The 27,098-nt window shown below is 40.9% G+C and overlaps 1 protein-coding gene across 5 annotated transcripts in view; it reads left to right on the forward strand.

Annotated features, from left to right (window-relative positions):
• The window catches only part of UQCC1 (ubiquinol-cytochrome c reductase complex assembly factor 1), a 96,715-nt gene that overhangs the window by 40,458 nt on the left and 29,159 nt on the right, over nt 1-27,098 (forward strand). For all 5 annotated transcript variants that reach the window (XM_025876084.2, XM_073880509.1, XM_025876083.2 and 2 more), the window contains one exon: nt 12,185-12,293. In XM_025876084.2, the coding sequence (XP_025731869.1) occupies nt 12,185-12,293 (109 nt within the window). The remainder of the gene's footprint in view (nt 1-12,184; nt 12,294-27,098) is intronic.

Here is a 27,098-nt window from a genome sequence, read left to right on the forward strand (position 1 = left end):
GACCCTTGTTTGAGACTGCCTTCAGCTGAGCTTTGCATCACAGGACTGACTACTATATAAAGACTTTTTGGTTTTGATCACCTCTGAAATATTTCTTCTTCTGAACTCACATAGTCACTGAGATTGGCTGAGGGGCATAAGGTAGCAATTTATTTTATGTTATTTTTTCTAAGCGGGTACTTCATTGAGTGCACACTATGTCCCGGGCAGTTTGCTGGGAACTAGCAGTGGTTCTCAAGAAGCTCACAATATAACGAGGGAGATAAGACATTTAAAATAGTCAGTGATAAATAGGAATGGCTAAGTTCTATACTAGATCTGAGTAAGTAGTGCCTGTGCGACCACAGAGGAAGCCACAATTATCAAAACCTTCACGAGTTCTGCCTATTGTTTGAAATATACTGTCTTTTAGTCAGGCAGCTGAGAAGGCACACTACCTTCTGTCCGAATGGTGAGGATTAAGAAAAGGTTTAGGGAGGGCAGCTGGATATGCTGAGAGGAAAACCACTTTTTCAAGAGGAGAGGACTGCAGAGGTGGCATTGCAGAATTACTCATTGGAAAGGTGGGAGGGCTGAGAGGAGGCTGGGCTGTTCCCAGAGGAACTCAAAGATAATATTCAGAGCTTGTATGAAAGACTCTTTATTGCCCATATAGCTAGAGGTATCAGAGTGTTAGAGGGAGTGGATGGCAAAATAAAATATATAATCCCTGTAACCACATCCCAAGGTCAATCCCTGACTAATAGTAGCCAGGAGAACCTTGAAGCTACTTACAGTTCCTTCAAGATAGCCACCATTTCCCAACATGCCTCCTGCATCTTCCTTGCTGAGGTTGGTTTTAATTTCTCAGAGGAGTGGGGAGTACTGCTACCAGTTAAGTAGGGGGAGGGAGGCTGTCTGCTTCAAATCTACACTTGGCCTCCCCTCCACACTGCCTCTTTAGTTCTTAGGATCTGCAGTCTTTGGTAGAATGAAGTGGTAGCTTTTCACTTTGAATCGGGAAACTCATTATTGAGAACTCACTGTGTGTTAAGGACTGGGGGGCTTTGGAGAGAAGGGTATGACATGGCATGCACCTTTAGAAACTTAGTCTAGCAGATAACAGGCAGAGAACACAATTGCCCATAATGGATGATAGTGAAAGAAGTGTTGTGCCCAGGGCACAAGCAGACACTATGGAAGGACAAGGGGGTGTGACTAAATCCAAATGTGGTGGTGGCGGGCGGAGAGTATTGGATAAAGAGCTCTGTGGTAGAAGTGATGTTGAGATGTACCATGAAGGGTGAGTAGAATTTCTGTCAGAGAAAAGGAGGGCATTTTAGGTTGAGGGAATATCAGGAGCAAACTACAGAACGTATGTGCAAGGACATGGAGTATTTGAGGACAGCCACTTGTCTGAAGTGTCTAGAGCACGTTTGTGGAGGAATTTTAATGGGAAGGGTCGCCATAAATGTAGTTTGGGGCCCAATTGTGCTGTCATCCTTCAAGAAGAATTGGGAAACTTTCTCTTCTAGGGGAGAGGGGTATTAGGAGGAGTAATGGATCCAGTCCAAGTCTGTGGAGAAGCTATGTTCTTTCCAGCCCTGCTCTCTTAGCCAGAGGGATAGCCATATCCAGTATTACAGGACTCAGTGGACTTCTTAGAGGTGTGTAGGGTTGAAATACCTCCTGTAGGTGGTAGTATGAGGGAGAGCTAGGGAAGCTTAGAAAGCAGTTACAAAAGTAGAAAGAATCCTCCCATCCCCTAAGAAAAAAAATAAACCCAATAAACAGAATACCCTGGCAGTGGACTTTTCAGAAAGCTTGCTTGGGTTCCCAAGGGTGATGGGTCCCTGTTGGCTCTTAGAATAGGGACAGGATTTCTCACATCCTTTTAGTTCTCTGGAGGAGGTGTCGATTCCCTTATCCTGTCTGCTTTCTCTAGTTCTCAAGTTTTTCTGTGTATTTTCAATTTCTAGAAGTCCCTTATCAGTTGTGTATTCACATGAGCTTGCAGCTGCAATGACTATGTGTCCTTTGTCTTTGTCGAATAAGATTAGTATTGACTGTGGCCGCTGAAAAATTGTTGAGAGAGGTTGCTGTCTGGGCTTTCCTGCATCCAAATGTGGACTTGATAAAGGCAGGCCTCCTCCTCTGTTCCCTGTCTTGGGCAATGGCATTGCAATCCATTCCGGTATCCACACCAGAAACCAGGGAGATCTCCTTGACTTTTCCCTTACCCCTTCATCCAGTCTCAAACTTTTTTGACCATCACCCACAGTAACAAATGAATTTTACTCTGCAACCCAGAACACACACGTCTCTGATATTATAGTTGTAAAACTTGTCCTTACAATGTCAGATAGTCTCTGATATTTTCTATTCCATTTGAATTCATTATAAAGAAAAATTTAAGATGTCACCCATTAAATTGATTTTACTGGGTTATAAGCAACAGTACCTGGAAACTGGTCTTCGGCCTCCAATTTCCATCTTCACATGCCGTTGGTCTTCTCAATACAAATTGGATCAGTACACACACACGCGCGCGCACACACACACACTCACACACACACTCTCGCACACACGCACACACTCGCACTCTCACACGCACACACACACACACACTCACACACATACTCCTTAATATTCTCCATTATTCTCGGGACAGAGTAGGTTTCTTAGCATGGTATTCATATCCCATCCGTGTGCCACCTCTGCTAGTCTTATGTGCTAGTCTAGGTACCACTATCACCACCACTCCCTCCTCTGCAAAATAAAACAATATTACATCATGGAAATAGCAAGTCTTCTGTACAAAGCTTTCTTCTGTCCAGAAGGTGCTTCTCCTTGCTATCCCCCTGGCAAACTCCTGTTTTTCATTCAATATCCAATTTAGATGTCATTTCTCTTTGAAGCCTTCCCTACCCTTTGAAGGCAAGAGTTAGTTCCTCTTTTGTGTTCTCCTAGTATTTCAGACATCTTATCATAGCATTTGTCACGTAACATTATTATGTTTTATCGTATAGTCTTTGTGGATAGTGAATTTATGAGAGCAACAATTATTTTTATTACTTTTTTGGAAAGATATGAAAATGAGATATTTCTTCCCTCAATTGCATGTCTGACTCTTAATTTGTATCAATAAGTGTTCATTAAGTGATTGATGGCCCCAGATCTGACTTGGCTGCCACAGCATTTGGAAGGGTCCTGGTCTTTTGGTTGGGTGAGAGTGGCAGAGCTCCGCTCCTACTTAAGTTTCTCTGGTGGTTACATGTATGTAGCTGGAATTTATGTTGCTGTTAGTGGGTTTGTAAGAGACTCCTCTTTTAGTCGTGGAAAGCTAATACCTTCTAGATGCAGAAGTGAATGTTAGAAAATGGAATGGGATAAATAAAATTAGCATATGCCTATGATGGAGATGGAATGCAGGGAGTAAATTTGTAAGTTTGTATTTTATTTTATTTTTAAGTAATCTTTACATCCAATATGGGGCTTGAGTTTACACTCCGAGATCAAGAGTCACGTGCTCCACCGACTGAACCAGCCAGGTGCCTCTGCAGTTTGTATTTTTAAAAATTATTTTAAAGTCAGGTGTATCATATATGTAATAATTATTAAGCCTTTTACATATATATATATATATATTTTTTTTAAAGATTTTATTTATTTGAGCACGAGAGGGAAGAGGGTCAGAGGGAGAAGCAGACTCCCCGCTGAGCAGGGAGCCCGATGTGGGACTCGATCCCGGGACTCCAGGATCATGACCTGAGCCGAAGGCAGTCGCTTAACCAACTGAGCCACCCAGGCACCCAAGCCTTTTACATATATTATCTTTTATTTATTTTACATGTATTGTCTCACACATTCGTACAACTACTTTATTTTACATATGAGGGGTCAGCAGCTTAGAGAAGTCAGAGAACTTGCCCAAAGATCTAGTTAGTACATGGTGGAGAGGAAATTCAAAGTATAGGTCTGGCTAACTCGAAGTATTAAGTTGCTTTCCTCATTGGTAATTAAAGCTACCAAAGTTAACTAATTAAATGATTGCTTATTAATACTAATACTATTTAATTTTATTAATGCTATTTATTATTTAAAGTACTTGCTTATTCTTAAACATAAATCTGTAAATTATAGGGGCTCCTGGCTGTCTCGGTCCGTGGAGCATGTGACTCTTGATCTCAGGGTTGTGGGTTTGAGGCCTACAGTGGGTGTAGAGATGATTTAAAAATTAAAGAAAAAATTAAATCCATAAACTTATAGCATTTATTCTCCAGTTGAATCTACTGTATGCTGTAAATTTGTCTCCTGCCCTCACAGGGCTTAGAATGTGGGAGAGAGACATTAAATCATTAATAAAATATAGCTGGAATAGTGTAATGGGAGGAAATGGTAGCGGGGAAGAGGGGTCCATAATTTAGATGGGGGTGGGTGGGTCGGTCACTCAGGGAGTGCTCACTGAAGAGATGACATTTAAAATAACACCTGAATGGTAAGTAGAAGTTAGCAAGTCAAAGGGTGGATAGAAAAACATTGCAGGTATAGGGATCTAGTGGTTCAGTTTTACCAGCTGAGCCCTTTTTAAAAACGAAATTTTATGCTCAGTCACCATGTATGAATAAAGAATTGCTACTTGGGTTGAGGAAGTGGGAATGACCTGCTTATTTCAGGTCTCCACAATGTGCCCACTGGTAAGGGGCTCTTATGTAGTTCTGTGGAGACTCAGACCACAGTTTAAAAACCACAGATGTAGGGGCACCTGGGTGGCTCAGTTGGTTAAGCAACTGACTCTAGGTTTCAGCTCAGGTTGTGATCTCAGGGTCATGAGATCGAGCCCTGCGTCCGGCTCCATGCTTAGTGTGGAGTATTCGTGACACTCTCTCCCTCTCCCTCTGCCCCTCCCCGCCTGCTCTCTCTCTTTCTCTCTCTCGTTATCTCTCTCTCAAATAAGTAAGTAAGTAAATAAATAAATCTTAAAAAAGTAAAAAATAAAACCACAGATCTAGTTCAACCCTCATTTTACAAATGGGGAGATGATTTTGGCAATTTTAAGGAATTTGTCACATGCCTCTTCATGGAGGATCTGAGACTCAAATCCAAAGCTGACTGCTGCTTCTGCAATCCTTGGCTTTTTGCTTGTGTGTCTCCTTTTGCTGGTCATGGGGATGGGGGTTTCTTCCCATGAATATGAACAGCATAGCCCTGACCATCAACTGTACAAAACTGTGTTTCTTGGTACTCGCTGTCTGTGTCCTGGGAGAGGAAACAAGTAGACCAGTAAGGGGTGATAGGTGCTATGTGCAGCAGACACACAGGTCTTATGGGAACACAGGGGAAGGGGGACTGCCTGGGGATGGTCAAAGGAAGCAGTTACATTGGCCTTCTGGGGTCTAGAATCAGAGCACACGGGGTCTTGAGGAGTTATTAGGAGGGTAGGAAGTAACTGTAAACTACTTTTTAAGACATTCCAAGTGGTTAAGAAAGATGATCACTAGAGGGAGAAACAGGACAGAGGGGAAGCATTTTGTTATTTGCTTTCTATTTTTTCTTTTAAGAGGGGGAAACACTGGAACATTTTTATAAGTCTGCAGGAAGAAGCCTCTGGGAAAGAAAAGAAGGAAGTAAACTGCACAGGTGGGAAGGGGTTGGAAAACAGACTGGTCCCAGTCTCAGTCAGCCAGAGAACTGCCCTGGCAGACGCTCCGGCTTTTGCAAGTGGGCTCTTTAAAACCACCACAGCAGTTTTGATGTAGCTGTAGGGCTTGCAAGCTCACGCTGGATTCCAGCAGCTCCAGACCTGCTATATATGGTGAGCCCTGGCCATGTGCACATCCCTACTCTCCCTCCCCGAGCCAGTCACTGTGTTCAAACACTCACACGTGTTGCTTTTGCCCAAACCGAAGGCCTATGCAGCATCATTTTATCAACATTGCCTAACCTAAAAGCACGGGTCCTGCTACAGAAGCTTGTTCTCTATAGTGGATCTGAGAGGCAGGCCACAGGCCAGGTGTAGTTCTTGGAGGAGGCTTGCTGTCAGGTGAGATGGCTTCAGGAAGTGCCTCACCCCACTTTTCTGTTTGTCCACAGACTGTCCTGTGGCCCCCATACTCCCCACACTCCCCACATAAAGATTAGGCTTCATGGGGAGGGAGTTTAGGAAACCAGGTGGAGATAGCCATGTACACAGCCCCAGGAAAGGGTAAGCATGCCAGCTCACAAATAAATAAACTCATTCATTAGCACACTGCTGAGGCTTGAGTGTGGGCATGTAGGCTCTGTTTCCTTGGCCTCGGCTGGTGGCAGAGTAAGGGAAACAGGCTATCCTTTGGGATTCCTTCACAGCAGCCAGGGTGACAGACCTGCCTTGAATGCCCACTAGTCTTCATTGAAGTCAAAATCAGATCCACTCTGAACAGCGAATAAACCACCATGAGGGAGAAACAAGGCCAAGACACAACTGGCATCGTCAGAAGGCCCAAACAGAGCAAGCAGGACAGGGTACTCAGAGCTGCCAACACATGGCAGGAGGGCAGCACCCGGAATCACAAGAATTCTTCCCTCCCAGATGTAGGCAGAGAGGGGCAAAGCATGGCCAGGACTCTTGTTCCTTTGAACTCTGCAGCCAGTGTTGCTGTCTTCCTCTTCCTCCTTATCTGATCTAGCAGGAGGAGGCTCTTGGAGCTGTGCTGTCACAGAATGGGGGAACAGCCCATACTGACACTGGCCTGGGAGACACTGTGGCCTAGAGGAAAGAGGGGGAGTTCAGGCTTCATTCCAGCTCTGCTCTTTTCCATTGGGCAACCTTAGGTTACTTAAGTAATTATGAACTACATTTTAAGGATTTCCAAATGATTAAGAAGGTGGGATGGAGGGGAAACATTTTTTTATTTTTTATTTTAAGTTGGGGAAACACTGAAACATTTTTATAAGCCTACAGGAAGAAGCCTCTTTACTTCCTTCTCTTCTTTCCTCAGAGCGTCAGTTTTTTTGTTTTTGTTTTTGTGAATTGGGAGCAGTTATACAGTTAATTGAAAGAGAGTGTGGATGCAGATGCATTTTCAGGTGACAAGTCTGGTATTAGAGGATGTCATAAATGGCAGTAATCACTGTTATTATTTGCCATAAAATAAAATTTGTATCTTAGCCCTTTGTTTTTGGAGACGCCTAGCGAGTGAGTCTTTTTCCTCTTTTTCCTGCCTCTGTGCTTGCCCTTTAGCGATAGTTGGGAGCCAAGACTAAGGCTTGACTACTCCTTTTTTTTTCTTTACTTTGCTAGCTGGGTTATTTGCTTTCCTTATATGTAAAGGAGATCAGTATTATTTATGAGCCACTGGAATCACTGAGAGACAAGGATAGTACTGTGAAGCTTAAAGCCTCAATAATAAATTGTGGGTTTAAGAACATCATCAAACTTGGGAGGGGTAACTGGAATTGTTTCTAAACAGAGAGTAGTTTATATACAGACAAGTTTATACTTAGAGTAGGTACTTAGTAAATACTTGTTAAATGAATGATTAAATTAATTGTTTAATATAAGAATATTTTTATTGCTTAAAAATTTTTTATTTTTAGAGCAGTTTTAGGTTTGAGCAGAAGATTATCTTTTTTTAAAGTTTACTTTGCATTCTTAAGGGCAGTTTTTATTATGTTTTAGCAGGGAAGTGTCCCCCGTTTCCCTTCCTCCATTTCCCCCTGGAACAGAGCTCTGAAATTATGAAGTTGAATCAGTAGCAAAATGTAATTTGATTTCTCAACACTTAATTTAAATATTTATTATGAGGAATGCATCCATAATGTAAATTGAGGTAGAGCTATCCTGTTCTGTTCTTTAAACCTAGTGTTCTCAATTGTTGTGGAATATAGTTTACCTAGTGACTCAAAACATTGTTGTGCAGTGAGAGCCTGTGTGTGATAAGTGTTGGCTTTGTTTTGTAGTGGATACCAGGATCATCAGATCTTTTTTGTTTTTGTTTACCATTTTGGACTTGTTTCACTCATTTTCTTTTCACCTGCCAATGTACTTTAACCTTTTCTGAATGATTCAGGAGGTCTTGATAACTTTTTTTTTTTAAAGATTTTATTTATTTATTTGTCAGAGAGCGAGCGAGGGAGCACAAGCAGGGGGAGCGGCAGGCAGAGGGAGAAGCAGGCTCCCCAGGACCCTGGGATCATGACCTGAGCCGAAGGCAGACGCTCAACCGACTGAGCCCCCCAGGCGCCCTGGTCCTGATAACTCTGAACTGTACTTTGCCAGGCTATCTGTTTTGAGTTGTACTGGGTATGTTACCCTGCCTCTTGAACCTCAGTTGCTGTGCTATTTTTTGTGTGTTTTCAGTATATTTTTAGTTTCTTTCTTTCCTGTTAGGCTGCCAGCAGTTACTTTTGGTTGCTGTAGGTACGCTTGCCTCAGGTTAGCCAGTCTTTCCCCTCTGATATGCTATTTCTAATGTGATGCTAGTTTTGAAACTGTTACTGCCCTTGTGAGGATTAAATGGAAACTATAGTAAATGGATTCCGTAAGACTTGTACTTGCCGTTAAAGGAGGCAGAGAAACAGTAGGGTTCAGATCTCACCTTTGACTAGGTTTGTAACTCAGGGCAAGTTACTTCTCTAAGACTCAGTTTCCTCAATTATAAAGTGTGGACAGTAGCAACCCCTGACTACACCAAAAGAAAAAACTTTTTGCATAGTGAAGGAAACCATCAACAAAATGAAAAGGCAACCTACTGAATGGGAGAAGATATTCACAAATGATATATCTGATAAGGGGTTAATGTCCAAAATACATAAAGAGCTTATATGATTCAACACTCCCCCAAAATAAATAATCTAATTAAAAAATGGGCAGAAGACATTTTTCAAAAGAAGACACGGATGGACAACAGACACATGGAGAGATGCTCAGCATCAGTAATCATTAGGGCAATGCAAATCAAAACTACAGTGAGATACCACTTTACATTTGTGAGAATGGTTAGAATCAAAAAGACAAGAAATAACAAGTATTGGTGAGGATGTGGAGAAAAAGGAACCGTCATACACTGTTGGTAGGAATGCAAACTGATGCAGCCGCTGTGGAAAACGGTATGGAGGTTCCTCAAAAAATTAAAAATAGAAATACCATTTGGTCCAGTAATCACACTATTGGGTATTTACCCCAAAAATGAAAACATGAATTTGAAAAAATATATGCACCTCTGTGTTTATTGCAGTATTATCTACAGTAGCCAAGATTTAGAAACAACTAAAGCCATCAATAGATGAATGGATAAAGAAGATACACACACACACACACACGTGCATGCAGTGGAATATTACTCAGCCGTAAAAAGGATAAAATCTAGCCATTTTTGACAAGGATGGACCTAGAGGGTATAATGCTAAATTAAATAAGTCAGAGAAAGACAAATACCATATGGTTTCACTTATATATGGAAGCTAAAAAAAAAAAACAACGAATAAACAAAAAGCAGAAACAGACTCATAAATCCCCAGAACAAACTGAAGGTTGCCAGAGGGGAGGGAATGAGGGATGGGCAAATTGGGTAAAGCAGAGTGGGAGATACAGCCTCCTAGTTTATGGAATGAATAAGTCATGGAGATAAAAGGTACTGCATCGTAGGGAATATAGTCAGTGGTATTGTAATAGGGTTGTATGGTGACAGATGGTAGCTACACTTGAGGTGAGCATAGTATAATACATACTTTATGGTCTGAGAAAATCTGTGCCTTTTAAACCTCAGAGGGCAGGTGTATTAACAAACTACAGAATTTTCAAATAAATGAAGAATTCCATTACCTCACTATTGCTGTTGATGAATTGGCCTCTGACGACATGTAAGCATCAAAACTCACAGTGTCTTTTCAGGTGAGAGGCTGACATGAGCGACTTGATTAACTTTGAGAAAAATCTTATGAAAAAGGACTGTTGAACTTTCCCGAGTTTGTTTCTGCTTTGGAATATATCTTGTGTCATGTGAAGTAGTCAAATCTTTTTCCATGACCTGTTTTTATTGTTACAAAGTGTTATTTCTTAGGCACTAACTGGGTTTAGAGGTTACAAATTTAAAATCACAGCATCAGCAAATCTCATGGTTGGAAGGGATGTTAAAGATCATGTAGTCAACCTGTCAGATAGCTGAGTTCTCACAAAGCGTTCATTCACCCTTCAGAAGTAGGCAGATTCTCTGTCTTGGGCTTATTCATTCCATTATTTGAATCTTCAGAAACTCTCCTGTTAGAAAGTTCTTTCTTTCAGTGTTCAATGTTGAGGAATACTTTCTCTCTCTGTGGCTCACCCGTTGGTTCTGATTCTAACTCTTGGACAAATAGTCTAATCACTTGTCTACAATATTTAGGAAACTCTCCTGTTTTTCTCCAAGGCTATATGTCTTCTGATCTTTCATCTTTTCCTCTTGTCTCTTAAAATATAATGTTCAAAACTATGGACACTATTCCAGGTAGAGTCTGACCTGTGCTGAATGGAACAAAAATTTCACTTTGCACATTTGATACTATATTTCCATTACTGTATCTAAAATCACATTAATTTGGGGGACAACCTCATCATCACCTTGACTTCCTTTGAAGTTAATTGTCAACTTAAGCCTATAAAGCTTTTTCATACATAAATGGGCATGACTCACCTATCCTGTACCACTACAGTTCTTTAAGACCCAAGTGCAGGACTTTAGATTTACGCCTTTTCAAATTCATTCTGTTAGATTCAGCCCATTGAAACAGTCTGTTGAAGTATTTTTGGCTCATGGTTGGGTCATCCAGCATATTTGTCTTCCTGCCCAGCTTTTTGTCATCTGCAGATTTGATAAGTATGTTTTCTTTTCTCCATCTTAGTTGTTAACAGAGATGTTGAGGCAGTCCAGGCTGGAATCATTCCATTGTACCATACTATTGCTAGTAGAGTTTAATGGGCAGGATTAATTGTATATGGAGACAGAATTGTCAGTTTAGATCCAATATTCCATAATTATAGCAGGAAATGTCTTTTGGTGAGTAGTCCTATTGTAGCCGCTTAAAAACTATTAAGTGAGAGATAATAGAAGTAAGGATGTTCATTAAGAGTGAGATAAGGAACTAGTTTGGAAAGTTGATGATCCTGCTTATATTCTTATATATAGTTAAGTATAATATATATTTACTAATTAATAAAATAGAATACAATTCTTATATTCTTATGGAAGGTCTTAAGCAGAGACCTTTATGGACTGATTAGAGGCAATGTGGTATAGGAGAAGAATCCCTTAACTAGCCCTGAGATGTTTTATTCACTTATTTATTTAGCAAATAAATATTAAGTGCCTACTATACTTACTTAAGCCCTGGATATACAATGGTTAAAAAAAAAAACAGCCCAGACTTGATCTTTACCTTCAATGGAGCTTACATTCTAATGGGGGAAACGATTCAATAATTACACAGGTGAAATCAATACTTTCTGTGATCTGTATTCTAGATAGGTACTGTCCAACAAACAACGCAAGTCATATATTGAATTTAAAAGTTTCTAGTAGCTCCATTTAAAAAAGTAAAAAGAAAGTAATGAAATTTATTTTAATAATTTTATCTAACTCAGTATATCTGAAATAATATTTCAACATGTAAGCAGTTTAAAAAATTTGAGGTATTTGTATTCTTTTTGTTGAACTAAATCTTTGAAATCTTAAACTTATGCCACATGGCAGTTGAAACTAGTCACATTTTAAGTGTTCAGTAGCCACATATAGCTAGTAGCTTCTGTGTTGGACAGCACAGCACTGTGCCCATCTTTACAGACTACTTGGTGGTGTTGGGCAAATTACTTTCCTTGTGTAGGGCTCCTGTTTTCATTCAGTGAAATGAAAGATTTTGATTTGCTTAGCTTCTAACAACTAAATGTGGGTCCCTTGCATGTATGAGAGCATCTTTTGAAGTGCTCTAAATCTCCATCTTGATCTGGGTGCTGCTTACATAGGTATATATAATATGTAATTTATCAAGCTATACACTTAAGATTTGTATACTTTATAGTATTTGTGTTATACCTCAATGAAAGTTGTTTTTTTTTTTAAATAAGATCACTTCCAGTTTTTTTATTCTGTGTTCTTTGCTGAAATTACTCAGATGAGCTGACCTTCAGTATGAATATGTGATATAAAAAGTGCAAACAGCCAGTTACTCTTTATATCTTCTTCCCACCCAGGATGTGTCTAGTCCGAATGAAGCAGGAAGGCCGGAGTGGGAAATATATGTGTCGGATCATAGTTCATTTTATGTGGGAGGATGTTGAGCAGCGTGGCAGAGTCATGGGGGTAAGTGAAATGCTGTCCCATTCTGGTCCTGGAAAACTCCAATGAGGGATTGCCTGACTTGAGTTGATGCTTTTTTTTTTTTTAATAAGGGTTTTATTTATTTATTTGAGAGAGAGAGAGAGAGAGAGAGCACAAGAGGGGGGGAGCAGGAGAGGGAGCAGCAGACTCCCCGCTGAGCAGGGAGCCCGACGCGGGACTCGATCCCGGGACTCCAGGATCATGACCTGAGCCGAAGGCAGTCGCTTAACCGAGCCACCCAGGCACCCTTGAGTTGATGTTTTATGTGTTCTAGAGTGGCTTTGCTTTTAGATTTCTGTGTAATGCTGCCTAATGTCAGGTGGTAATTCAGCTAGAGTTGTTTCTGCCTCTATGGAGACTTTATGTGTTTGCACACAATATTATGGTTTGTCAATGCGAGGACATCCTGTGTGTGGAAATGGAATTATTAAGCCCAAGTAATGGTGGTAAGAGGGTTGGATTTGTTGAATGGAGGAAATCAAATAATAATTGAGCTTTAGGATGCTGTGCCTTTGACACCAATTCAATGTTTGAACCAGTCCTCCTCTAAATTTGTTCTGATGGAAATACCCTGGCATCATGCCTGCACTGTCCTCAGAAACTGAAAAACAAGCTCCTTGATCACTAACAACCTAGAATAATTTGGCAAGGTATCTAATGAAAATGTACATTAGTACATTTAATAATTAACCTGAGAAAGGGGGATATATAGTATATATATATATATATAAAAACATAGAATGTAATGGTAATAGAAAAATGAAACTAAAACATTAGAATACAGTTGTTTATATAAATAGTAATCTTCCTTTGGGTATATTGCATATTTTTGTGTCCAGACCATATTTTAGTAGATTGTAAACCTTGTTTTCTTCCATTTCATTGCCTCCCAGCTTAGGATCATCTAAAGCAGAACCATCAGATGGGGTCACAAAATGGGTTATTTTGGTTTTTTTTCATTACAGTGTTCTCCCTACAGACTGAGGAGTAAACAGTTTATATATGTTCTATAAAAGTCATACATGTTCATAGAATAAAAATCAAAAAGTAAAAAGCATTTAATGTAAAGACAAGTGTCTTTTCCCTATTCCAACTCCCCAAAAGTAACCATTGTTAAGAGTTGATGTGTATCTTGGGGCGCCTGGGTGGCTCAGTCGTTAAGCATCTGCCTTCGGCTTAGGTCATGATCCCGGGGTCCTGGGATTGAGCCCCACATCGGGCTCCCTGCTTGGCGGGAGGCCTGATTCTCCCTCTCCCACTCCCCTCCCTGCTTGTGTTTCCTCTCTCGCTGTCTCTCTCTGTCAAATAAATAAATAAAATCTTAAAAAAAAAAAAGAGTTGATGTGTATACTTCTAGCTGGTTCCTATATAAATGCAAATTATAAATACGTATTCTTTAACATAACACAAATGGGCTTAACCATACACAGTTTTGCATCCTGGCTTTTTAACTTAATATATATTAGATACGGATTTTTTTAAAGATTTATTTTTTATTTTTTTTAAGATTTATTTATTTATTTTATTAATTTGAAAGAGAGACACAGAGATAGTGAGAGAGAGCACAGGCAGGGAGAAGAGGGAGAAGCAGGCTCCCCGCTGAGCAGGGAGCCCCATGTGGGACTCAATCCCTTGGGATCATGACCCAAGCCAAAGGCAGATGCTAAACCCACTGAGCATCCAGGCAACCCTAAAAGATTTTTTTTTTTAAGTAATCTCTACACCCAATGTGCGGCTCAAATTCAGCACCCTGAGATCAAGAGTTGTTCCAATGACTGAGCCAGCCAGGTGTCCCTATACTAGATATGTTTTTATTTTATGATTGTTTTTAAAATTCAAAATGTTTCAACTAAGACGGAAATCCCTTTAATCATCAATCTCATTCCTGGCCAGTTACCTCCTTCCAGGAGGTAATCACTGTTTCCACTTTGGTATATATCTTTTAAGGCCTTCTTCTATGTTATCTATAGAAAATATATACTGTTGGTTTTGTGTGTGTATATTTGATTATACATGATATTGTCCTCCGTGTACTAATAGCAATTAATATGTACTTAATTTTTTTCACTCAGCAATATGTCTGGAGATTTTTCCGTGCTCCATGGGAGTTAAGTGGGAGGTCGTCACCCATGTTGTATTTATTGTAATTATTTTCACACACTCCTGTGTCATTGACTAATGGTATCATGTGCTTACTCTATGTGTAAAAGTGTGGTCTTTGAGGCTCAATCATGGAGATGATGGTTTCCTACTGAGAGGGTATTTCCAAATTCTCGTATCTTTGGAGGAACTGCAAACATAGGAAGCACAGTGGACATGGATTCATCTTAAGATGTCTTCAGTGACATATACATGCCTTTCTTTGGGACAGTAGACCATTGGTGTTTCTGTTCATTCTAAAAAGAGGATAGCATATGTCAGAATTTTAGCTGCTGTCAGCATCATCATCATTTGTTTTGGAGTCAGTGAATACTGACTGTCTTTGTGTGTTCTTTGGTTGCTTGTTCATTTTTTTCACTGTCAGGCCTTTCTGCTGTCTTTGCTACCCAGAGTAGATCAGCAGCCTTGAAGCTATTTGTGTAGCTGAGTGTCCCACATACCCTCAGGTACTTGTATCCAACTCTGTGGCAGCACCCAGTGGACATACGGTGGTGCTGCTAGTACCAAATCATTTAATGATAGCCAGTGACACCCCCTGGCCAGCCACAGCCTTGGCTGACTGCCGTTCAGTGACACAGTAGTTCTTCTAATTAGTTAGCCTGTGTTTTCTTATCACTATTGACTGAACTTGCCTGGACGTTGGACTGCTAGACCCATGTGGGTCACATGGCTTAATGAGCCATACATTACTGACTCTTGAACTACAGGAACCTTTTAGTTATTAACCCCCCCATGAATTTCCCTTGGACCTCCATAAATATCTCCATCACAATCTCCAGCACTTTGAACCTTCTGTGTTACTTTATAATGTTACTTCCACTTGACTGCATGCTTTATAAAGGCAGGAGACTTGTTTTAACCACACATTTTTGCTTACATGGTAAACATTGGATGAATAAATACTTGTTGAATGAATGAATAAATTGAATCTCAGCCTCTGAAATTCTGTTTTGAAGCCAACTTATCAGATAGATGATGCTTGATTTATTTGTTTCTAGACCATGTGTGCATCAGTGCAGTCCTGTGGGAGTTAGTTTTTCCTTTTCTTTTTTTCTTTTCCTTCATTTTATCCACCCATTTTTCTTTGTGAATTTTTCTGGATACGATGTCTTATAGAGAAGTGTGTTAGATCGGTGTTTCTCACACTTTAATGTGCCTGTAGTCCACCTGGGGATATTGTTAAAATACAAATTTGATTCAGTAGGTTGGGGTGGAGCCAGAGAGTCTACATTTCTAGAAAGCTTCAGGTGATGCCAGTGCCACAGGTGGAGCAGGGTGAGGATGTGGCAACCACGCTTTGAATAGCAAGGTTTTAGATGATCCATAATGCTCCCCAAGTACAGACTTGTAAACTCACCTGCATGAAGAGAAATGTCAAGCCCCAGTTCAGTCACAAAGACTATAAATAAAAGATGGTGATTTAAAAATAACAGATGTTTGGAAGAGTTGGGGAATTGCTATTACTGCTTTTCTATTGTAATTGACTTGGTCCCCCCATACCCCTATTCCAAACTCATGGTATAAACAGATGCCCTTTATACAGGCAAGAAAACTGTATTTTAACCACTTCTGTTATGAGTGTGGTTGTGTGTGTAGAGGGGTTCTCAGTCTTGCGTGTGTGTACAACCTAAAGAAATGGGAAAGTTAGGGACATGTGGCTGGAGAAAGTAGTAGGGAGCCAGTCTGGCCTGGTTCTGACCTGGCTGCCAAGTCTCTCCTCCTCAGTGCTTCAGTTTCTTTTAAAAATTTGAGTTGGGGTGCCTCAAAAAATCTGATTTGAAGGTGGTAATTTGTAAATCTGTCTCTGTGTAATTTGGCATCCCAAGTGTACATCTTTAAGAAAACTTATATAAAAAGTAGAATTTATAAGACTGATCAGTGTAGTGGTGATCTTTTTCATGCCAAAGAATTCTTAGAGGCTATTACTTTGAGTGGAACCACTTGTGAATTAATGGCGAATCAGAAATTTGAATCAAGAACTCCTTTGAAATTAGAATTGCAGTCTCATTTGGTGGGGAAATTTTTATTAAAAAATTTATGCTTTTTATCAGCTTTTTAGGAGCCCAACTATTGTGAAAAACAAGGCAGACTCATATATCATTAGTGAAGCCGGTATAAAATGCAAGTGTTAAATTTGAGGTTACAGAAATCACATCAATAATTTAGAGCGTTCTGACTTAAAAAAAAAACACATTATTTGGGATTTAAACATATAAATTAGCTGTGGAAATAAAGTTCATTATATCACCTCATCTGGTCTTGTTTTATTTCATTAACTGGTTCTTAAAAACCTTTGTGAGCTGAGTTGCAGCTGAAGAGGTTGGAGACCATTTTTCCTTGGGCCCTTGCCTCACTCCTGAGTGTTGGTAAGAGTAGAGAACTAAGACTTGACACAGCTGTAAAAACAGACAGGCCTTTGGCCTCAGCACTTTCTCCTGGTGCAGGCACATTTCAGATGTAAATTTCACTTTCTGCCTCTCCTACTAATGAAGTAAGTTTCTTTTGCTGGGTTTGCAGCCAGGTGTGTCCAGTCTTGTGGCTAACCCTGGCGCTTTAGTTAATTTTTCCATTTGTGACATTTCAACCAAACTTAAAAAACAAACATAAAAATTAGCTCAAGGCAGTGGCTCAAAGTGTTAATGGTAACCTTAGGCTGGCTAAACGACTTCCTCTCAGTTCTGCCCTGCCAGACATCTCCACCTTGTGGCTCACAATGAGCAGGTTTAAGCTTTCCAAGCCTTGGAGACTAGGTGGGAAAGAGTATTAAGAAATTCCAAGTTTATCAATGGTCCCTGGAATGCCAGTTGTCTCATCAGGACTTCAGATGATTTCTTGCTAGCACCATTCCAGAATAAGGATGAACCTCCTGTCACCTCAAGGTCTCCTGTCCTCTCTAGCAGAGCTGCCTCTTGGGGTGGTGCAGAGGGCCTAGAAAGAGGTGGAGGAGCTGTGGGCTGAACTGGACTCCTTTGTAAAATTCTACTTTTCTTCTTAGAATCAGCATTTTGCTTTGCAAGGTCCTCTCTGATCACATTCCAGACTACCTTTCCAAAGTCATTTCCTCTAGCTCTTCTTGAACTGTAAATATGTGAAACCTTCTAGCCCATGTGCCTGGCACATAGTAAGCACTCAGTGAACATCACATTCCAGCCTTGCTTCACATACTCTTCACTCCAGCCAAGCTGAATGCCTTGCTCTTCCTGTCTTGTGTCTTGCCCCGGGTGGTACATAGACTATGTCACAGCCCCACTTCCTTTACATCCTTCCACCCCATACTGGAAGCGGGTCCCAGTTGTCCCTAGCTGGAAGTACCTTAGTAATTTATATGTACCCTTCTTCTGGGTCTTACTGTTTCTCTTTTTTATCATTGTTATTCGTGAGTATTGATTACCTTCCAGGTGAATTGCCTCGGGGCTGGATCCCCTGTATCCCTCTTTGTCGTCTCCAAAGTGCTTATCATTGCCCCTTGGCCGAATGCATGTCCACTAAGTAACTGACAACAGAAGACTGTTCTGGAAGCCCTCTATATGTATTAGAAAAAGTGGGGTGGAGAGGTAGCCCTTTTCATTCTGAGCATATTTGTTTGCTCTGTCTTAAATATTGTAAGAAAAAGAAATGAGAAATTGTTTCCTTTACCCTCAAATTTTTCTCTCTCTTTTTCCAGGCTTTCCCATCTTCTAATGGATTTGACTAAAAAAAAACCCCAACAACTTATACATGAGGCCTTTTATGTTTCTGAACTAACAAAGACTTTAACCCTGTAAAGGGTGGTAAAAATAAGAATTATACATACTTTAGTTTTTCTGGAAATTCTCTTCCAGGCCTCTGTAATTCCATTCCCTTCTCCGCCCTACCTCCCCACAGAAATCTTCAAACTCCTCTGTTTTACCATGAGGTAAAAATTTTGCTATACTTTGCATCTCTAGGTCAGAATTAACACTCACTGCTATCCACAGGTATTGTTTTAAAGGCAAGGACCACTTTAAGTTCATAGTTTTGTGGCCAATGATATGAATGGTGGAGTGTAAATATAGAGCAATTCCTTGGGCTTGAGGCCTTTAAAATAAGACATGTTTGTTCCCAGATATCAGTTGTTCTTTTGAAAGTTTTTGAATGTCCTAAGCTGTTGGAGTGGATATTTGTTTATTAGGTGAGAGAAGGCTAAATTCTTAGAAGGCAGAGCAATTTCATTTTGGGATTGGCTCATGAACTTTAGCAGGGTCCAACTGAGATGTATCTTTAGTAGATGCTTTCCTTTCTCTGTGCAAGTGTCATGACCCCAGGTCTCAGGAGGTAGCAAGGGTACATGGAGTGTGTGCTTTAGGCAGTTTTGTGATTCATCAGCTGCCTGGGAGCATACAGCCAGAATGCCAGTCTGATGGCTCAGTTTGCCTGTCTTTCTGGGCAGCATGCTGGACTCACTTCATTTCAGGGATTGTCCCCGAAAGAGAAGTTATAAACCTATCTGAAATTGAAATTAAATAGAGCATGAAACTCCTATCTATGCACATGATGGTTTATCTCTCTCGTGGCCGTTTTTACCTTCAGTTACAGGTTGTGAGTTTCCTGAGGTCTAGTTCGCAGTTGTCTTTGTATTCCTCTGGTACCTGAAATGGAGCTTTATCCTTAGTAGGCATTCAGTAAATGTTTCTTGACTGAGTAAATCAGTAAGTGAATTTGATCCTCTTTGTTATCTTCAGTTTACCTCATGGAATTTCTGTAGAAGAAAGACAGTGACCTAATTCTGTTTTCAAAGCCCTGCCTGCGTTGGGGAATTGACACTGTCCTGTCTTTCTAGGGTACCCTTCTTAAGTACTCTTCATATTAAGTACTCCCACTTCAGCTCATTGTCTCAGAACTGTTTACCTCTCTAACCTATCACTTATTTTTTTTGCTCCTCCAGCCCCTCTGGGTGTCCTGTTCCCTTTGATGTCTTTTGTACCATAGTTCTAGTACTGCTTAGAGCTGTGTGCATTGGGCACAGCTAGAGCCATTTTCAGGTGTTGCTAATGGTTCTCCTAAATAAATCTCACTCAGGAGGTGGGATAAATAGCTCCATGTGTTTCCTGTCTCACTTCTGATGTCATCATCAATCTAGCCCCTCCAAGCTGGAATTTTTAGAGTCCTCCTCAACTCTTGCCTCATCTTCTGCACCCAAATTGTCCTGTCACTTTTCTGCCCAAAATATCTTTGGATTTTTTTTCTCTCTTTTCCATTGCTTCATATCAACCCTCATCATCTCTCCTTCATTGCACATGGCTTCCTAACTAGTTCTGGACTTTCCCCACTCTAAACCCTGTCACCATATAAATCACCAGAGTTTTTTCCAAATTCCACATCTGATCATATCCCTCTGTCTAGAAATCTGAGGGACAAAATTCAAATATTCTTAGCAATGGTATATAGAACGCTTCATTGTTACATAGGAGAATGTTCTTAGAACATACAGTGTTTAGTATTTAGGAATGAAATGATTTGATATTTTCACATGGTTTAGCAAAAGAAAAAAGGGCATGTGTATGTATATATAGAGATGAAGCACATGTTAAAAAATATTAACAGTTGTGAATCTAAAAATTATACAAGTTTTTATTGTAGTACTCTTAGATTTTTAAGTAAGTTTGAAACTTTTCAAAGTGAAAAAGTGGGGCGGGGGTGGGGAGAGAAGAAATCTTCACATTCTAGTCCCAACCCATCTTTCTAGTCTGATTGCCAAGAGACCTCTCTAATACACAGATATTCATGCATGTGCGCGCACACACACAAACACAGGTTTCACTCATGCCACATTTTTACTGATGCCATGTTCCTTTATGCTTCTGGGCTTTTGTTTATACAGTTCCCTTTGTCTGAAGTGGTCTTAACACCTGTCTTCCCTGCTCATGGCACTGTGAGACACAGCTGGATAGTGCCTCTTCCACGAAGCTTTTCCCAGCACCCCCCAATAATATTGGTATGTTTGGCCACTTCCTTCTCTGTATTGCTGCAGCACTTTGCACAAACTTCTGTGATAGGACTTACCATGCTGTCCGGTAATTGTGGGTTTGTGTAGGTCACACCCATTAGATGGGACGAGGAATCCTAGGATTCCTGGTGTCTTAACACAGAGTGCCTAACATGGTCACCCCTCAGATACTTGGGTGGACACAGGTACCTGCTGCTGTTATTAGTGACTGGGCAGCACTGTCTCCCATATACTGACTTAATGAATGATCTCTTATCACACCTGGATTCAATTTCTCTGACCACCCTCTCCCCGGAGAAAGTTTCATTTTTCTCTCCCTGCCCTGCCTCTGGGGTTCCTTGAGTCTCTCATCATTTATATTTCTAACTCACTTTATAGAATAGATGAACCTTAGAATGTTAGACTGAGTGCCTCATATTCTCTGGTTCTGTGGTTCTCAATCTGAAGGGGCTCAGATACATGTATTTTAAAAAGTCTCCCCAGAGGTTTTCTGATGTGCATCTCAGAGTAAGGACTATAGATTGGTTCCCACTGGCTCGTTTCTGTAGTGAGAAAATGGGGTCCCAGAAAAGTCCATTGAATTTGCCCAAGGTTGTGCAGCTACAAATAGCAGAATGAGGACCCAAACTAGGGTATGCTGATTCCCCGCCCAGTGTCCACTTTACTATGGTAAATACCATGATCCCTCCCGGGGTACAGGAGGGGGATCAACTTCATGGCAGGTTCCTTCTCTCTGGTCTTCTTACCAAGGACTTCCAAAGGCCAAGAAGACAGCTCTTCTGAAGTTTCAAGGCATTCCATTTCTTCAGCGCAGTCCCAAGCCTGAGGCCCCTTTTATTCAGAGTTTCTAATCCAATACAGCAGAGGTTTCCTACTCAACAGGACTAATTGAGATTAGGGGGGAAAAAAAGACAGGTGAGAATGCTAACAATGTTCTGAATTTGTTTCTTTTTTCCATCATTTAGAGTCTGAATGTCTCCACATCGGCTGAATTTGCCTTAAGTTGATTTTACAATTATTTTTCAGAGACTCCGTGGTTGTGTTTTTTTAAGAGTAGAGGAACACCGAGACTGAACACCGTGCTCAGAGAGGCTGGGCTGGGAGACTAACAAAGGCGGTATTATACTGTGCACGGCAAAGCCAATAAATGAATTCAGGAGACACCTAGATGTGTTTCTCGAGGAGGGCGTGAGGGGGAGGGGTCTGGTGAAAAGGCAGAAAGGTGGGATTAAGATAAATTAAAATGGGGCCAGCATGTTGGATAAGGGGACAGCCCCTTCCTGTTCCCACTATTGCTTAAGATTTTTCATTCTGCTTAGTTCAAAAGTTAAAACTAGTCCTTAACCATGGACTTCATACTCTTCCATCCCCCACTTTCTTACACAGGAAAAGAACTTCGTTGTAAAGCTATTCTGGCCTGATACAGCAGTGTTTATTATTTGAATGCTGCATCTATGGGGTGTCTTAGACTATTAAAACTGGAAAGGAACCTTGAAATAATCTAGACCAGAGATTTTCAAAAGTGAGGTCCCCAGACCAGCAGCCTCAGCATCACCTAGGAACTTGTTAAAAATGTAATTTGAGGGCCCCACCCTCAATCTGCCACATCAGAAACTCTGGCTGTCGGGTCCAGCAGCCTGTGTTTTAACAGACCCTCTGGTCAGAGGGCCACTGCTTACCTCTGATCCTGTCATTTAACTAACGGAGAAACTGGCTCGAGGAGAGGAGTAAATTTGTTAGAAACCAACTAAAGAGCAGAACTTGGGTCCCCTGATTGCCAGCTCTTCCTGCTGTCCCTGCTGAGGGGAGCAGGGTGTGGGCATGGGCAGGTGCCCTGTGAAAGTTGAGGATTTCAGCATAATACAGAAACAGTTCACCCGTAGTAGTAGCTAAAATTCACTGAGAACTTTCTCTTTGCTGTGCACTTTATAAGCACCATACGAATTTGACATTTTACAACAATCTTACCTAGGAGGTAGTATTTCTGTCCTCATTTTATAGATGAAGACACTAGGATCAGAGAGGTTAGTGGATTCATTTCCTATAGCTGCTGTAACAACTTAACACAAACTTGGTGGCTTAAAACAATAGAAATTTATTCTCTCATAGTTCTGACGGCCAGAAATCAGCTTCATGGGGCCACAATTGAGGCATTAGGAGGGCCATGCTGTTTCTGGAGGCTTTAGGGGAGAATCTGTTCTTTGCCCTTTCCAGCTTCTGGAGGCCACTGACATTCTTTGGCTTGTGGCCACATCACTCCAATTTCAGCGTCCCTCTTTAAGGGTAAATGTGATTACATTTAGGGCCCACCTGGATAATCCAGGATAATCTCCCCATCTGAAGACTCCTGATCTAATCATAGCTGCAAAGTCCTTTTTCCCCCATATAAGGTACATTCCCAGGTTCCAGGAATTAGGCTGTAGATATCTTTTGGGAGACCATAATTCCAACCTACCAGGAAGATAACTTAATCAGTCTTACACAGTAAATATGAGAGCCCGGATTGGAACCCAAACCTGCCAGACTTTAGAGCCCATGCTCTTAATCACTAGTTTGTACTACCTGAAAAGGTCATCACTCAGAACTATGGCTCTAACATAAGCATTAAGATTTTTCACCTAAGTGATGTTTCCTTCTTCCTCTAACTTGCACAACATTACTTGTCACATAACACTGAACCTCTGAGTCCTTAAGCATGTCTGTATGTTGGTCCCGACTCCTTCGGTTAAATTGTTAGCTCCTAGAGGGCAGAGATTGTATCTTTTTCCTTTATTTTTTTTAAAAAATAGAGTTATAATTCATCTATCATAAAAGTCACCATTTTAAGTGTATTTTTTTTTTTTTAGTAAATTCACAATGTTATGCAACCATCACCACTATCTAATTCCAGAACATTTTCATCACCTCAAAAAGAAACCCTGTTCCCATTAGCAGTCACTCCCCATTCCTCTCTTCCCCCAGCCCCTGGCAACCACTACTCTACTTTCTGTTTCCATAGATTTTCCTATTCTGGGCATTTCGTATAAATGGAATCATAATATCTGGCCTTTTCTCTCTGGCTCCTTTCACTTAGCATCCTGTTTTCATGGTTCATCCATGTTGTAACGTGTATCAGTACTTATTCCTTTTTATGGATGGTCTATTGTATGGATATGCCACATTTTATTATCCATTTATCAATTGATGGGCATTTGGGTTGTTTCCATTTTTTTTTTTTTTGGCTTTTATGAATAATGCTGCTGTGAACATTCATGTACAGGTTTTTGTCTGAACATAGGTTTTCAGTTCTCTTGGGCATATTATCTAGGAGTGGAATTGCTGGGTCATACGGTGATGTTATGTTTAACTTTTTTGAGCAATTCAGATAGTGCATTTTGTATCAAGTTGTTTGAATTTTATTGTGCCACCCATTGTTATTTGTTTATAATGAAATAACATTTCATAATATGTAGTTTTAATCATATTTCTCATCTTAACTGCCAAATAAATATTTACACCTACAATTTTCGATAGTAAAGAGAAGGGATGGGTGGTATGGTATAATGCAGGGAGTTCTGGCCAGGCTGGCCACTCTCTGAGTGAGCTCGAGTAAGTCAAATCACCTCACCTCTCTGGGGAGGAGAGCTAGATGATTTCTAAATTCTCTTCCAGACTTAACATTCCGCAATTCTGTGAGAGTCTGAAAAGCTAGCCTTGTGTTAAATCCCAGAGCTTGTGTTCTGTTTTTTTAGCAGTTCATCATTCTCTGTCTGATTTCTGTTCCCAGACACAAACAAGGTTTTACCCATCTATCCGTCTATTTTATTGTGGTCTGCTAACTTCAGGTACTCTGCTAGGCACTGGAGATACACAGATGATGAAGATACTGTCCTCGCCTCCCTGGTCTTGTAGGAGAAGACAAACGTATAAGCAGGTGATTACAATACTGAGAGATTATGAAATTTAAAAAAACTGCTGAGAAGGCCCAGAGGAGAAGAGCTTGGGGTAGATGACATTTGGGTTGTGTCTTTCAGATAAGTGTTTAATAGACAAGAGAAACCTTCAGGGCAGAGGCACGGTATAGGTAGAGACAGAATGGTGTGAGAGGACAGGGCATGTTTGCCTTTGTATGGTGACTGTTTTCCTTTTCTTACAGTGCTGAAAGTGGACTCTCTGTCCACACTCGCTCCCATTTTGAGATCCTTTTGGGTGTCCAATATTCACAGACTCATTGACTCAGAGGTCTGCGAAAGAACCTATTTTGTGTAAGTCCTGGACACCTATAGATCTTCCCAGTTTTTTAAGGGCACTTCAGACTCAATTTCAGAGTAATGAGGTTCCCCGAATGGCTAAGGAGCCTTGATCAAGATTTGGGTTTTCTCTTAGCATCAGCTTAGTTTGGACTCCTTGCAAATGCCCTCTGGTCCCCCTGAGGGTCTTAGTTACATAAAAATATTAGGAACATAAAATTTTACAGTATGATCAGCACAGCACAAACTAAATTTCTAACCTTTGACTAGAATCATATACGGAAGGCTTTGTGTTTTAAACTGCCCCCTTCCCAGCCTCCTAGCCTTCATGAGAGGTCATTGTACAGCTCTTTCCATGGTCACTGTTCTCTTCCCTTTTACTGGAGGGCAAAACTAGGGCAGAGAAATAATTTTTATTCACTTCTGAAAGGTTACAGTAATAAAGAAACTCTTGTTAACATCAGAGAACGTTGCAGCCAAGAGTTTTCACAGTCTGGCATTGTTTATTTTACATGTAATTTGGAACCTTCTGCACTCTTAAAATATTGGCACAAAAATGTTTTAACTGTTGAAGTACTTCACTGCATGCGGCAGTATGCGGTGTTAGAGGGGCAGCAGGGCTCTGGAGAGCCATTTGCCCTGTTCCTGTTGGAGAGAAAAACAATGTAAGCGTGCGTGTGTGTGTGTGCACATCCACATCCACTCGACTGTAGATGAGCCTCTCTGCAGTTAGAATTTAAGAGCTTTCTCTGTCCTGATGAACTTATGTCTCCCTTTACTTGACGATGAGAATGGTATAACAATCCTTCCCCGTTGCCATGGCTTCCAGAAAGTACAGAGCTTCCCGTATTTAGGTATTTGATATAATTTTTCATTATCCACTTTCTCTCACACATACACTTTATTAACCCTTTTCTTTACCTTTTTTTTCCTTTTCCTTTTTGGTTGAGATGTCTACTGTGGGCTCAATTCTGGCAGGCATTTTACAGATCTCATCTTAGTCACAAATTGCCTGGCTAGAGAGGTGAGTATGCCCATTTTGCAGCTGAGGAGAACTGAGGGGCAGAAAAGTTAAAGAACTTGGCTGTGGCCACCACAGTGAGTCTCAAGTCCAGATCTGATTGATTTTCAGACTTTTGCTCTTTTGGCCATAGCACGTGCCTTTTTTTTATAAGCCAACTTGAACCTTTTTTTGGAGGTAGGTAGAATACAAGAACAAGTAAATGAACTAATGGCTAACCTATCCATTGATAGGAACAAAGTCTTTTGTGTTGATCAAGATAGTAATACACAGAAGTATCTGGCTCCATCAAAGTGTTTTTTTTTTTTTTTTTTAAGATTTTATTTATTTATTTGAAAGAGAGAAAGAGAGCACACAAGCCGGGGGAGGAGCAGAGGGAGAGAGAGGAAACAGACTTCCTGCTGAGCATGGAGCCCAGTGAGGCCCATCCTGAGATCATAACCAGAGTGGAAGTCAGACGCTCAACCAACTGAGCCACCCAGGCACCCCCATCAAAGGATTTTTGTTGTTTTGTTAGGTTGAAATTAAGATTTGAAAACAATTACAGAAGGATCCCATGCTGGAGTGGTGATTGGGCTTCCATAGTTCCAGGCTCAACTTTGCTTCTAGAGTTTGGAGGACCTTCTCTTTCCCCCATCTGCTTCTTGTCCTGTGGGCTTAAAATAGAGCTATTTATATTGACCTTGCTAAGACCCAGCGATTCCCCAAGGCTGATCATGCTCTCCCTGTGGACAGTGGCCTGCTGCCGCATAAGCTCTTCTTCCTTCAAATCTTTCTTCCTTGGCCTCCAGAATGGAGCCTTGGCAAAAGAGGCAGAGGTTACCCCCACCAGCTGGGCTCTGTAGAGCTGTCACCAAGCCAGAACCTTCTCCAGGGATCTCTAGCAGGGGCCTCCTTCCTCTACAGGAGTTCTACTCTGGCTCTGAGAAAAGGAGGCTCTGCTGTCATGTATGTATATGTTTAACTTCCCAAGCACTTACCTCCCATTAAATGGGCTTTGGAGCCAGACAAACCTGGGTTTTGATCATGCTGTGCCATAATGTGGCCTTGAGACCCTGGGCAAGTCTCTTTACCTTTCATTGTCTCCATTTCTTTCTCTGTAAGATAAGTCACACATGGTGTGTGACTTAGCAGTATGATGCTAGTAAAGACTTAGTACAGTGCTTGGCACATAAATGGGCACTGTTTGGACCCTTTCTATATAGCACCTAGCATCGGCTGCTTTATTTCAAAACGATTTATGTGCACGTCTGTCATGCTTCACTGGCTTCTGACTTTCTGGAGGACAGAGATCATATCTCATCCTTCTGTCACCTGTTCTGCCTGGCACAGGTCATATTCATTGCAGGCCCTCAGTCGATGTTGGCTGAATCTGTTAGGATGACTTGGACAGGGAAAGGCCGCCATGAATG

The sequence above is a fragment of the Callorhinus ursinus genome, unplaced genomic scaffold (genome assembly GCF_003265705.2).
Source record: "Callorhinus ursinus isolate GAN/ISIS: 27379988/994484 unplaced genomic scaffold, GSC_fseal_2.0 scaffold38, whole genome shotgun sequence".
NCBI classification, from domain to species: domain Eukaryota; kingdom Metazoa; phylum Chordata; class Mammalia; order Carnivora; family Otariidae; genus Callorhinus; species Callorhinus ursinus.